This window comes from Juglans regia, chromosome 15, assembly GCF_001411555.2.
Source record: "Juglans regia cultivar Chandler chromosome 15, Walnut 2.0, whole genome shotgun sequence".
Lineage (NCBI taxonomy): Eukaryota > Viridiplantae > Streptophyta > Magnoliopsida > Fagales > Juglandaceae > Juglans > Juglans regia.
The window spans coordinates 1,032,089-1,047,155 of record NC_049915.1 but is presented as its reverse complement, the minus strand read 5'-3'; the positions used below and the strand labels follow the sequence as shown (position 1 = coordinate 1,047,155).

Below are 15,067 nucleotides of genomic sequence, written 5' to 3'. Positions count from 1 at the left end.
AGATATGTCTTAGAAAAAAACAATGGCATGTTTGGGTAACATTAAACATTGCTAAAATTCCAAAAATTCTATTCCTAAATAGCACTACAAAGAAAAAAAACAAAAAAAACAAAAAAAAAAAAAAGCCTTCTCGATCTATTTCAAAGTTTAAACTTTTCATCTAATCATTACTCAAATATAAAAATCAATACAATTTTTACACACTTCAAAACAGAAATTATATTATAAAATTATAATACTCATTTTCACAAACTCTAATACCATACTTATTTTACAATACTCAACTTGAGTTATCTTGGATGGGGTCAACGGACTCCATATTTTCTTGAGCCGCGCGCATTTAATACAAGAAGTCAACATGCACCTCATTCATATAACTTAGATGATCTAAGTTATGAAGCTTGGGCTTCTGAATTACAAGGGATCCATATAATTTTTAAAACAGATCTAGTTTTGTTATCATGAAGAGCTTTGTTTTTGTTTTTATTTTAATTTTTGGATATATAATTCAATTTTTTCTTTAATTATCCTCCAATACCATCTAGGCTAACCAATGGTAATGCTCCACGTGTTTTTAAAAACTCGAATTTGAATACTTGAGTGTTCGAGATTTGTTTGCATAGGAAAAATAAACGTCAGTTGTACATGAAGTTATTTAAACAGATCGACCCTTACTCTTTCCGATCTACTTCCCAACACTTTCGCTCATTTTTACTTTCATGCGAAGTGTTTCATAGTTGTTCAAAAAAACAAAAAAAGATGTTTCATAGTTGTACAGACACAGATGCTTCAATGGTCAATTAATCAAGAACCAACGAAACTTGACAATTTTTGTAAACAACAGTAAGAGAAATTTCTCGGCTATATTCTAGTTTTAGCATAATTCTGAAAGAATATTGGAATAAAAGGAAGTACAAAAATCTGCTCAAACCTTTCATTCACCCTCTCAACCTTAAAAATGAAATCTTATGTCACTATGAACTCCTACGGCGGTGTCAGGAGAGAATTAATGAATGTAAATAAGCAATAGAAATAGTTAGTGATCTTTATTGAAGTTCTGTGTCCCCAATTTTAGAATGTAAATTTGGAGCCGTTGAGAGAGATTTTTAAAGAAGGTAGGAGTGCTTGTAAAGAAAAGAACTTCCATGGCAAAATGGTCGAACAAGAATCACATTCTCTTTGCCATTTTTCTTTTATTCCTTTTTAGTTTATCTTAATTTCTTGTTTTCTTCTCAAGACGTAACGAAATGCTAGTGAGTTACTATTGTAGAAAGTGAATCTGCACTTGCTTACATGTATCCTTTCTTGAGATTGGTTTGCAAGGAAGGCAGGAATGCATGTGAAGAAAAGAACATAATTGATGAAATTGCCAAGAAAGAATTAGATCCTCATTTTCTTGCGCAAGGAGTTTAGACTCCTATAAGTAGACACTAGAGATGATGGTTGTTCCCCATCATGCTTGTGATTTCTATCTAAACTACATTTTGCTCAGAATCGCTCTGTTGCTCTGCACTTGTTTTCCAAGCTCACTTTTCTCAAATCCATACCTACAGTCTGTGCTATATATATACTTCTCTTTTTTCTAGAGAAGGCCGTAGAGGTTAGTCCCATAAACTTTCCCTTCTTCCTTTCGTTGTTTCTCTATTATGTTTTTGTTTCAATTCTCTGCTAATTTCATTTTTTCTATGTAATACTTCTGGGATATGTAAATATAAATGGTAAACAATGTCTCGTAGACTATTGTTCCTCCTTGGCATATGTCAGTTTCAGGACTTTGTTTTCATTTTTTTTTTTTTTTAGCTTTAGACTTATATTCTTGCATCACATATAGCTAGGCCTACCAGCCGGGCACCGGTACCCAACCTTCGCTTGGGGCGGACAGGCGAGCACCTTAACTATAAATAATATATATTTCTCTCGTCTCATTTTTCTCCTTCCCAGTTCTTGGCCGTCTTCCTTTCCTCTCATCTTCTCCTCTTCTCTTTTCCATTTTCTTTTCTCCCCCTTCCTTTCATGCCTCAATGGTCGCTCACTGTGCTCTCTTCTCTCTTCTTCTTCTTCTCCTCCTCCTCCTCCTCTAAGCCAGCGTCTCTCTCCGTTGTCGTGGGTCGCGACTAATGACTTATGGCCAAGCGGCAATCTATGTCGGTAAGACCACAACTTAGTCATGAGTCTCTACGGCTACGACTGTGGCTTTATAAGTAAAGACTCACGGCTGAGATTGGGTTTGCGAGTTCTATGACCCACGGTTGCAGCCATGGGTCATAGAGATCTGCCTATAGATTTTTACGAGCCATGGCCGCAGCTTGCTGCTGTGGCCTATCGGTCTGCGCAATGGTCTTTAGAGCATTGGTATTGAATTAGCCAAATGCATTTCATATTTAAATTTAGTAAATATCATTCATATTTGCTTCACATTGAATTAGTTAAATTAGTTTTATCTAAACTATAAGTTACAGTAAATCTATTCTTCTTTTCAAATATGAAAAGAACGATAGCAAGTCTAAAAGTATTTTTTAAGATTATTATATTATAGATATGAGATTTTTATTCATATGAGATTTTATCATCTATATATATATGAGATTATTATATTATAGATTGTTAGATTGTGAAAATGAAAATAAATATGATTGTTGGAGGTTATTGAAGATTATAAAAATAAAATATAAATTAATTAAAAAAATATAAATAATAAAAAATAATAATATTTTATTATTATAGAGAGTATGATAACTAATTCAATGTAGATTTCAAGTTTTGAATGATTAACTAAAAGTGAAAAAGTTATATATTAGTTAAAATTTAAAGAATAGGATGGTCAATCCAATGCTAATGCTCTTAGATTTGTGTGAAGATATGTGAGATTTTGATTTTGGGTTTTTTTTTTTTTTTTTTGTGCGATTTTTTTGATTACATGCGTTTCTTTGGATTTTTTTTTTAAAGAAAAATGTGTTGTCGGACAAGATGGCTGGACGGTGGGTGGGTGGCTGTGTCAATCCGCCTACCCAGCTGGAGGATGCGTACTATAACCTTGTTCAAGTAGGGACGAGACGCGGGGGTGGATTTAGGGATAGTTTGGATAGTGAGATGATATGATAAATTTTTAAAATTTATCATAATTTCATTCTCAAACATCATTCAAATATAAAATAGTTTTTAATTTCAAATCTTTAATTTTTTCATTTAATCATTATAACTTCTACAAATTTAGAAAACAAAACCGAAAAACAAAACAATTTTTTTTTCTTCTCATTTCTCAACACCAAATAAAATATCTTAACTCAAATTATTTTACTATTATTCAGTGTATTTACAAAATTTTAAGATATTCAAAATGTCAAAACAAACCTGTAGTCACCTAGTCCAGGCAAGGTGTGGGATGGGTGACTACCGTCCTTTATTGGGTGGGTAGCACTTCTACATGCAACAACTAATATTTAAAATAAAAGAATATATAGTTTGCATATATTTTAGTATAAATTTATATTGTAGGTATATATTTTTAATATTTTTTAATACTCATATAATTGCCTAAACGTTAATATTTGTCCCTGCCAAGGTTTGGACCGGATGGCACTGGTCCTAATTTCTCAATAAACCAGGTTCCATCCCCAGTATTAAAAAAAGAGAAATGTTAGGTTGACCATCGGTCTACCGAGCATTTGCAGGGTGCATTTTTATTTTATTTTATTTTTGTTTTTTGTTTTCTTAAATATTTAGAAATGTATTAAATTATTATTATTTTTTCTTAAATATTAAGCGTTCGTTTGTTTTCGCAGATCAGACGAGATGAGTTGAGATTAAAGTTAAAAAGTTAAAAAAATATAATTATTTATTTTATTTTGTATTGGAAGTTGAAAAAATTGTAATAATTAGATTAGATGAGATGTTTTCTGAAAACAATGGAGGCCTAAGATTAATGTTTAAGAAAAAAAATAAAAAAATTAATTTAATGATGATCGTAGACCTTCAATCTCCATAGAACTGCCCTTAAAAAAAAAACATTTATCTTGGCCCCTATAAAAGATTAGGGCTATGTCCATTTGTCTTTATAACCTACAACCCAATTGAATATTTGAAAGGGGTGCTAGGAAAAATTATGAAGGTAGTATTTTTCTTATTGTAAATGTTGTTTTTCAGCAGTTGGTGAAATTTCGTGGTTGTTAGTCTAAGACACATAGTTTTAGTATTTCTGCCCTTTGAAAAGTAATTTAATAATTCAATACTGATTCTCTTAATCATACTTTCTTGCAAAAGTTCTTCAATGTGACTTGGTATCAAGAAATTAGGGTTTCTCATAAACATCCTTTACCCAAGTTTCTCTAGCCTCCACAAGTGAGAAGGCAAACTTTTGCACTATACTTTATACACAAACCACAAGCCCTTATACCGCCCAACTGTTCTGGTGTATCTACCATCTAAGGACGATAGCTCATTATTTGAAACCCAGATTCATTTGGGTTTCGATCCGGGTCTGATCCGGACTAGTCCGGCTCGAATTTGAAATTCGAATTCTGGTTTGGGTATACCTAAATTTTCAGGTTGGAATTCGGATGAACAATCCTATTGATTCATATATAAGAATAATGTTAGAAACAATCCTAGAAAGATAATTAATTGTTGTTGTGGTCGGTTTCATGTTTCCAGGGAAAACATTTGTTTTATGGAAAGATCTTTTAGCAAATTGTGTTTTACAATATTAGAACAAACTCTTTTCAAGTGTTTGGCTGTTGCTTGAGAATACTTTCATCAAAATAGTTTTTTTTTTTTTTTTGGGGTGCATAACCTTTTATCAAAATAGTACTATTAATGTCGAAGCTTATACTTCTATATACGTAGCTTATCGTAAATAATAATAATAATAAAAATCTCTTTGTGCATTTTAATTGAACTTTTTACTCTACATGCATGCTTTTAAGATTTATATAGTTAGTCTTTCCACCGAGCAAGATTAGAAATTTGTTTACAAATTTTTGAGCTAAAAACGTTTTCCAAAAAAAGAAGGCTTTGATTTTTATCGATTATTTATTCTGTAGACTTACTTTTCTAAGCTAATCCAAGCACCAAGAAATCATGAAAATTATTTTCAAAAAGATTTTTACAACCAAATAAATATAAATTGAGTTTCAACTTAAACAGATAGTCAATTTAGTTTTTGAGAAGGATGATTACAAAAATGTGTTTGAGATATTCATTTTTGAAGGATGATTACATATTTTTTTTTCCTAAAGCTCGGACTTAGATTTCTTAAGAAAATTAAATGATTTCGGACTAAACTAAAATAAGCAGGTCGATTTGATGAATATTCTAATATCTATCCGCACCATAGGCCCAACTTTATCGATTAAGCCCATTGCGTCTCAAAAGTGGTCATCTTTCTCTGTGTATTCGGTACTGATATCCTTACACAATATTTACTAATCATTTACTATTCAGTTTTTTTTTTTTTTTCTTTTACTCTTTGAATCTATATTAAAAAATTTAGAACATAACCTTCTTACATAATTTTAAAAAAATAAATTCAATCAACTAATATAATTATATAATTTAATTATAAATAAAATTAATTTTATAAAAATTGACCTTCTTTTTATTTGCACGTATAGTGACTTGTACTTTGTTCGTTTTGTGTGATATTCTAAAAGTTATTTATTTTGTTTTGGTGTTTCTTTAATATCTTTTCCCCCAATTTTCTACTGATCTTTTTTTTTTTTGTTTTTGTTGTTTTGCTTCTTTGATTTGTAAACAGGCAAAGGCAAACTTTGTCCTGTTATTTAACAAAGAAGTAAAAAATACAAAAATAGAAAACTACTTTTGAAAAAATGGAAATTCTTTTATCAATTGTTGGGAAAATAGGAGAATCAATTGTTGGGAAAATAGGAGAATCAATTGTTGGGAAAATAGGAGAATCCTTGGTTTCGCCAATCGGAGAACAATTTGGCTATCTTATTTCCTACGAGAGCAGTATCAAGATTCTAGAAGAGAAATTTTTGAAGTTACGTGAGAAGAAGGAAGCGGTGCAACAATCTGTTGTTGGAGCCGAATGGAATCAAGAAGTAGTCGCAAGTGAAGTTAAGACGTGGCTGGCAAATGTAGGAAAAAAACTTGAAGAAGTGGGAAAATTCCTTGCAGAAGATGCCAAAACTAATATGATGTGCATGAATGGTTGGTGTCCTCATCATCTGAAGCTCCGCTATTCCTTGGGCAAGAAAGCTCAGAAGAATACTCGAGCCATCAATGAGTTGCTAGATGAAGGTGGAAAATATGACAGGGTGTTCAATATTGCACCTCCATTGAAAGTGAGATCATTATCCACAGAACGGTTTAAGGATTTTGAATCACGAAAAGAAATGATTCAAAATGTTTTGGAGGCTCTAAGGGATGAAAAAACCGACATGATTGCAATATGTGGTATGGGAGGGATTGGCAAGACAGAAATGGCAAAAGAGATAGCTACAAGAGTAAAAAATAATGGTTTATTCCATGAAGTTGCCATTGCAGTGGTGTCTCAAAGTCCAAACTTGACAAAGATTCAAGGTGAACTTGCAGAAATGCTAGGTCCTAGACTTGATGAAGAGAGTGAACACGGAAGAGCAAATGAATTATATTCAAGATTGACTAAGGCTAAGAAAGTCCTTGTAATATTGGATGATGTTTGGGACCCACTTGATCTTGAGGCTATTGGAGTTTACCATGCAGTTAAAGAAAAGAGTTGCAAAATCTTGATGACGTCAAGAAGTGAAGAAACTTGCAATCAGATGCAATTTCAAAAGATTTTTCAAATTGGACTTTTATCCAAAGAAGAAGCTTGGAATCTTTTCAGAGAGATGGCAGGTGATTTTATCAATTCCCCCAATCTAATTTCAATAGCAGAACAAGTTGTGAGGGAATGCGCACGTTTGCCCATTGCTATTGTGACGGTTGGAAGTGCTCTTCGCAACAAAAGAGATGAATATGAGTGGAAAGCTGCACTTCAGCAACTTAAAATGTCTATTCCACAAAATATCCCTGGTCTGCATCCAAAGGTATATTCCAGCATAGAGTTCAGTTACAATTATTTAGGAAGTGACGAAGCCAAATCATGCTTTTTGCTATGTTGTTTGTATCCTGAAGATTATGATGTTCCAATTGAACATTTAGTTTGGTATGGAGTTGGCAAAAGGTTTCTTCAAGGCATTAGTATTGTGGAACAAATAAGAGCACATGTCCACACAATAGTTCGGAATCTTCAAAGATCAAATCTCTTGTTGGATAGCAAAGAGGATGAATGCATCAAAATGCATGATATTGTGCGAGATGTTGCCATATCAATTGCATCCAGAGATGAATATGGTTTTATGGTTGAGTTGGATAAAAGACATGAAGAATGGCCACTGAAGGATACATATGACAGTTACACCACAATTTCTCTTTTACTTGGAGAAATGAAAGGTCATCCTAATGGGTTGAAGTGTCCCAAACTTCAATTTTTGCGACTATTATGTTTAAAAGATTCAAAAACATTCCCAGGCAATTTCTTTAATGGGATGAATGAGCTAAAGATGTTGTCTTTGCAAGAAGGCTGCTTCTCCTTGACATCATTGCCATCATCTATACAGATGCTCGAGAACCTTCGGATGCTGAATTTGGAGAGTTGTCGCTTGGGGGATGTGTCGGCAATAGGAACCCTTGGAAAACTAGAAATTCTTGGTTTTCGTGATTCCAAGATTGAGGAATTGCCGTGTGAAATAGGAAATCTTAGCCAATTAAAGTTGCTGGATATGAAGATGTGTTTTCCTCTAAAGCGAATTGCAGCTGGAATCTTATCCCGTTTATCTCGCCTACAAGAGTTGTATATGGCAAGCTTTAAGAATTGGGAATATACGACTACGACAGAAGGAAATGGAGAAGGAACAAGTAATAATGCAAGTCTTGCTGAACTAATTCCTTATTTTGGTCGAATGACGGTCTTAGAAATCAGCATATCAGATATCGGGTGCTTGCCAAAAGAATTTGACTTCAATAACTCCAGTTTGAGATTTAGAATAAACATTGAAGATGGCCGACGATATTTATTTGAAAATGAAATCAGACTTGAACGGGAGGATGCAAGTGATCTTGGGAAAGTACTTTTGGAGAGTAGAAGTGTTTTTGGCAACCTGAAACATTGTGCAATAGTTAAGTGCCAGCGTTCGAAAAATATATTTTGGTTGGCCATGGTGAGAGATTTGGTTCAACTCAAATCGTTAGACATTTCTAAATGTGAAAATATAGAAGAAATTTTTTCGAAGAAAGGAGAAGATAGTGATGTCATTACATTGCCGAAGTTGGAGAAAATGCATCTATCTTCCTTACCAAGGCTCATTGGTATATGTCAATCCATGGACTCAGTTGAGGTATGTTCTCCCAATTAATAGTACATCTATGATTCACATTCTATATGGATTACTTCAAAGATCAAATCTCTTGAAAATTTCTAAAGAGTTAATGGTTCTATACTATTGTTGGAAAAATTTCAATATGATTTTCGTTGGGAATAAACATCTTATTAATTTCTTATCTTAAGGATCATATACATTATATATATTTGAAAACTACTACTCGCAACATTGTAATGATTGAATTAATGGATTAAACAGGTTGAAGGAGGAGGCAGCACTTCATCAACAACCCTCTCTCATAAACTACTTTCATCCAACACCATTTTGTGGTTTCCCAATTTGGTAGAGCTTTATGTAAAAGAGTGTGAATTACTAGAAGTGGTATTTGATTTGGAAGGACTAAAGGTCGTCATAGAGAACAGCCAATTACAAAGCCTAAAGTTGCGTAACTTATCTCGGATGGCACATGTGTGGAAGAATATTCCAAGAGGGTTTCAAGGCTTTCAAAACTTAATATCAATTAAAATCCGGGAATGTCACAAGTTGCGAAATTTGCTCTATGCTTCTGTTGCCAAACTACTGGTGAAACTTCAAAGCATAGAAATAATGGATTGCGAATTGATGGAAAATGTTATTCAAAGAGAGGACGAAGCTGGAAAAGAAATGGGAGAAGATATCACTACGAGTTTTAGTAGCAAAGCCCATTCTTTTGAGTGGCCATCCATAAAGAAGATCGAATTGTCGGATTGTCCCAAACTAAAAACATTTTATTCAGAAATTGAAAGCAGAAGAAAGCTTAAGAAAACTGACGTAGAATTGGATTCAAGAGCCACAGAGCCTAGTGTTGGCTTCTCCTCAGTACGATCGAGAGATTCAGTTGGACTTTTCAACCGCTGCCTAGAGTCTTGTTTACCAGGTCGCAGAGCCAAGAGATCCCAAGAAAATAACAGCTCCTCTTTAGAAGGGAATAAACACGACATTAACAAAGAGGTATGGCCATCGACACGATTAAGGTTTATTTATTATTATTTGTATTTATAACTTATTTGAAACACTTTTGTATTATATTTCTTCTATTTCGAGAGTATGTCGGATTACAATAAGTTTTACCATTTTCTGAGTGCAGGGGCCACATGATCTTCATATTTTAAACCTGATTTAATCGTGCATGCATTCCAATTTTCATCTTTTTGCCTCACTTCAAAAATTAAATTTTGGATAATTTCACTTAAAAACTGTCACTCATTTTTCAAATGATTCTTTCATTTAAAGGTTAAATTTGATAACACTTTTAGGCCATTGAGTAAATTTCTTAATCCTGACTACCCTTAATTTTAGAAACCAGAATAAAAAAAAAAAAGGGAAAAAAAAAGCAATTAACTTCTTTTTCTGAAAAAGGGCCACCATGGGGTGCCCCTCTTTTATTACTGAATAATCTATACATTTCTAGTTCTCTTTAGTATTACATTAATTATTTCTATATATATATATATGCTTTTTTTAAATCTCCAAAAGGAACTTTGGACAATTCGCTTAAAGATACTAGAGTTCCATTATATTATAAACCAAAAGAAATTGGTTATTTGCATTATCATTAGTGATTTTGATAGTTTGGCCGTGTAATTTAGAAAATGTGGTAATTTAGGGGCTCAAATTGAAGTTAAGCCTAAAAGTTTCCTCCTATGAGTCTGTTAAGATATAAAATGATAAAATCTACCTCTTCCCATCAGCTTAAGCTTTTGGGACAAGTGGTGATTTCACATGGTATCAGAGCAGAGGTCCTGAGTTCGAACCCCGACTCTACACTCTACCCCATTTAATTAAATATTCCACTTGTTGGGCCTACTCATTAAGGGGAAGTCTGGCCCACAAGTGAGGGGGAGTGTTAAGATATAAAATGATAAAATCTACCTCTTCCCATCAGCTTAAGCTTTTGGGACAAGTGATTTCACAGAGTCTACTTGAAATTAATGTCATTTTTTTAAAGTTTTATGTACTCCTTCATACTTTTTTTTTATGTTTTGGTAGGTTACAGTGACAAAGAAAGGGGAGCAAAATGTGTGTGAGATTGAAAATCAAATAAAATATATGTGGTCTCTGTTTCCATACAACTTGGTTGAAAGTTTGGCAAATCTAGGAGAACTTTATGCAGTTAAATGTGATTCATTGGAAGTGATATTTGAACTTGAGGGACTAAATGTTGAAGAAAGCAATATCTTCAACAATTTGACAGTGCTGTCATTAGATCACTTACCAAAGCTGTTGCATATATGGAAGAAAGATCCGCGAGATATTAAGGGCTTCAATAACTTGAGATTGCTACAGGTATCGGGATGTGATAATTTGAAATGTTTATTCGCACCATCCATAGCAAAACTTCTAGTGAATTTAGAGAAAATAGAAGTTCATAACTGCAAAGAAATTGAAGAAATCCTTGAAAAAGAATCAGGAGATGAAGAGAGGAGAGATGTGATCGTATTCCCCCAAGTTAATACCCTCTCACTCATGGATTTGCCAAAGTTGGAATTTTTTTACACAGAAGATAATTATGCTTTTGAGTGGCCATCTCTGAAAAAGATGACAATGGTTGGATGTCAACATTTAAAAATGTTTGTTTCAACAAGTGTGGAAACTCCTAAGCTAAAGGGAGTGCATTATAATGAGTTTGAAGCTTTTCAACCAATGATAGCAGGAGGCCTCAATACCACCATACAACTCGTTATCAAAGGATCAAAGGTACGTTACAATTGATAATATTTCATCGGTCAATGGGTTCTATTGATGGGTAATTAAACGTGAGTACAAATAGAATTCTTTTAAGTTTTTGTTTTCCAACTTGCAGGTGAATTTAGTGGAGATCTTGCAGAGTCTAAGCATTCGTAGCCGTGAAGATTTAGAATATCTAAGCAAGGCCCTACCGAATGATCAGACTCTAGATCTGGCTGATGCCTTCTTTCTCGTACAGTCACTTGAACTCAACAAATTCTTCAATTTAAAAGAGATCTATCATACCAAACCCCGATGGATCAAGATCTCTGAGCTTGGAAACCTGAGATCTGTGAAGCTATATCGTTGCAGCAGTTTGAAAAATGTGTTTTCGTTGGCCGTAGCAAAGGGTTTGGTTCAACTCCAAGAGTTAACCGTACGTGTTTGTGGGAATATAGAAGAAATTCTGTCTCTGGAAGGAGACGATGAGAAAGCATTTGATGTCATCAAGTTGCCCAAGTTGACGAATATTAAGCTGGAATGTCTACCAAGGCTCATTTGTTTTTCTCAATCTACCGCCCAGTACTCATCCTTGAATGGGAAAGAGGTATGCTTTTAACACTGCAAACCTTAATTTAAATATATGGTTTTTGGCGGGAATATTAAACATCCATCTCTAATATATAAGGAAAAGTAATGAGAGAGAGAGAGAGAGAGAGAGATTTACGATATCTAATAATTCTGTGGAATTTTACAGGTTGCAGGACCTATAATTGAATCATCATCCATCTCTAGCAAATTATTTTCATCCAACACTATTTTGTGGGTACCCAATTTGGAAAAACTTGTCGTAAATCGGCTCTACATACATGGAGCGTTATTTGATCTTAAAGGACAAGATGACCTGCGCGGGAAAAACATTCCAGTACGTGCTCAAATGAGAACTCTACATTTGGAGGAGTTATTTTGTTTGGCACATGTGTGGAATAATATTCCTCCAGGATTTCAAGGCTTTCGAAACTTAACATCAATTGAAATCCTTAAATGTCAGAGTCTAAGATACTTGTTCTTGACTTATTTTACAAATTTATTTGCCGAACTTCAAAGCATCTCAATAGTTAGCTGCAAACGGATGGAAAGTATTGTTCAAAAAGAGGAAGCTGGTGAAGAAAGGGGACTAGATATAATTGCATTCCCTCGAATGAGCACTATCAATTTGACTGATGTGGAGAATCTCGTGAGTTTCAGTAGGGAGGTTTGTTCTTTTGATTGGCCATCCATAACAAAAATCACATTGGATACTTGTCCAAAATTGAAAACATTAGGCTCAAAAATTCAGAGCCCAAGAGCCCAAGAGCCTAGTCTTGCCTCCTCCTCAACAGCAGATTCTCCTGGTTTTCTCAGCCGATGTCTTGAGTGTGTACCAAGTAGCAGGAGTTCAAGTCCGGTAATTGAATCCAGCCAAGGCACTACGAAGAGACCCCAAGAGGTACATGATTTTGAGCCCGTTCTATGATTAGCCTATTCATTGTGCATGCATTCCATCTCTTATTATTGTTAACCTATAAGAGTACGTACTACTGCTCTGAGTTAAAAAATAAAAAATAAAAAATTAAAGAAAAAACATATCTTTTCCTTTGTCCTTCTACCGTAATTTTTCTAGTTTCATTAAGGTTACGTTTAAATAGTGAGATGATCTCTGATATTCTCTTAATATTAGTAAAAAAATAATAAAATAATATTAAATAATAATTAATAATAATAAAAAGTAGATGAAAAATAATAATAAAATAATCTATAATAGTGGAGTATTCTGAGCTTTTGAGCCACCTTTTTATATCACATTTATCTTTCATGCATTCCAATTTTCACATTTTACGTCGCTTTAAAAATTAAATTTTGTATAATTTGACTTTACATATTAAAAACTAGCACTCATTTTACAAATAATATTAGAAATTATTAAAACTAATGATTCTTTCATTTTAGAGGTTGAATTTGATGATAAAACTCATAGGGTGATTGAATAAATTTATTTGTCCTTACTATAAATTATAATCTAGTCACCTAACTACCCTTAATTAGTTTAGAACAAGAATTAAAAAAAATGATTTCTCCTTCTAAAAAAATGGCCACCGTGGGGTGCTCAAATTAATGATTCTTTATTTGTCTAGTTCTCTTTAGTATTACATCAATTATTTTTATTTGTACTACTATTTATTACATATATTTATTTGTACTAAATCTCTAGAAGAAACTTTGGACAATTCATGATTTAAAGATCTTAAGTTCTTAAGTTCCATTAGACTATTAATAAAAAAGAATTAATTATTTGCAGTATCAAATTACTTGTTTTGATAATTTGGCCATATAATTTAGAAAATTTGGTAATTTAGGTGCTCAAATTGAAGTTAAGCCTATATATGAGTCTACTTTTGACAGTGTCATTTTTTTATAATAATGTTTTGGTAGGTTACATTGACAAAGCAAGATGAGCCAAATAGGAGTGAGATTGAAAATCAAACAAAGATGTGGTCTCTATTTCCATACTACTTGATTCAAAGTTTGAAAAATCTAGAAATACTTAATGCAGAACGATGTGGTTCATTGGAAGTGATATTTGAACTTGAGGGACTAAATGTTGAAGAAAGCAATATATTAAATAACTTGACAGTGTTGGGATTACAAGATTTACCGAAGCTGTTGCATATATGGAAGAAAGGTCCACGAGATATCAAGGGCTTCAATAACTTGAGATTGCTACGAGTAGGGGGATGTAATAGTTTGAAATGTTTATTCACACCATCCATAGCAAAACTTCTTGTAAAATTAGAAGAAATAAAAGTTGAGGACTGCGATGAAATGGAAGAAATCATTGCAAAAGAATCAGGAGACGAAGAGAAAAGAGATCATATGATTGCATTCCCTCAAGTGAAGACCCTCAACCTCCAATTTTTACAAAAATTAGAATGTTTTTGCAATCAGACGATTTCTTGTAAGTGGCCGTCTCTGGAAAACATGACAATGGATGGATGTAAAAAATTAAAAATGTTTGTATCAACAAGTATGGAAACACCTAAGCTAAAGGGAGTGCTTACGGAGTTTGGTTTTCAACCGATGATAGAAGGAGACCTCAACACCACCATACAACACATTATCAAAGAAATGGTACGTTAATTCTAAATTGCTAGCAAGTTTGCAAGAGATATTAAACGTGAGTATATATAGAGGTATTTTTAGTTTTTTTTTTCAAAATTTCAGGCGAATTTTCAAGAGATCTCGCAGAGTTCCAGGTCTCCATAGCAGGTTAATTCCTCAATTTGATCAATTTCCTCATATTTATGACTTCTATTTTCTTTCTTTTGTTGCATTTCTCAGTTTTCTCTAATTAATTAGCAGCTGGAGAGTTTGTTATCAATTTGTCTCTATCATGTGAAGTGTAAGTATTTATATTAAAGCATCGGTTTCTTTCAGTTGGTTTTGCTTGCCTTGCCCCTAAGAGATAGTCTTACAGCTTTGGAGTTTCTGGAGCTGCTGAAAATTGCGTCTCTCATGGTTGGTCATTTCATTGGACATTTCCAATAATTTGTCGTATAGTTTAATCTCACAATTCTGCTTCGTACGTACAGTCTTAATTCAGAACCTCATTTTCTCTTTCCTCTCTCTCAGAAAAGCTCATATCCTCATTTTCTCTTTCCTCCATCATTTCTCTCGTTCCTCCGCCCCGCTTGGTGAGTTCCGGCCTCAGATCAGCCAGTACACATATTCATCATCTTGATAGGCATGTACGCATTCAAATGGTTCATCACCTAGATAAGGGACATAATTTCTATTTGACTTGTGCAACCTGTTGGTCCCCATTTCCAAATTTTTTTGGTTGCCAATAGTGGTGCTTGTTGACACTTTAGAATTTGTCTTGCATGGGATCAGGTGATGTGACGAGAAAATAAGTTTTAATTTTCTGTCATCTTAATGATCTATCTAAATGATTTGGTTTT

The 15,067-nt window shown here is 33.5% G+C and overlaps 1 protein-coding gene across 1 annotated transcript; it reads left to right on the top strand.

Annotated features, from left to right (window-relative positions):
* The first annotated feature begins 5,825 nt into the window (after positions 1-5,825).
* Positions 5,826-14,805, top strand: LOC109004834. The gene is made up of 8 exons (XM_035686041.1): positions 5,826-8,378; positions 8,622-9,353; positions 10,392-11,099; positions 11,206-11,676; positions 11,827-12,558; positions 13,542-14,237; positions 14,331-14,375; positions 14,544-14,805. The coding sequence occupies exons 1-7, from the start codon at positions 5,826-5,828 to the stop codon at positions 14,370-14,372; spliced, it is 5,934 nt and encodes a 1,977-aa protein (XP_035541934.1). The 3' UTR covers positions 14,373-14,375; positions 14,544-14,805.
* The last annotated feature ends 262 nt before the right edge of the window (positions 14,806-15,067 follow it).

What these genes read in the sequence shown, in the direction of transcription:
- LOC109004834 (XM_035686041.1), top strand. Translation starts at nt 5,826, where the DNA reads ATGGAAATTCTTTTATCAATTGTTGGGAAAATAGGAGAATCAATTGTT. An exon ending in AACACGACATTAACAAAGAG is followed by an intron (nt 9,354 to 10,391) that starts GTATGGCCATCG and finishes ATGTTTTGGTAG; the next exon opens with GTTACAGTGACAAAGAAAGG. An exon ending in CATCCTTGAATGGGAAAGAG is followed by an intron (nt 11,677 to 11,826) that starts GTATGCTTTTAA and finishes GGAATTTTACAG; the next exon opens with GTTGCAGGACCTATAATTGA.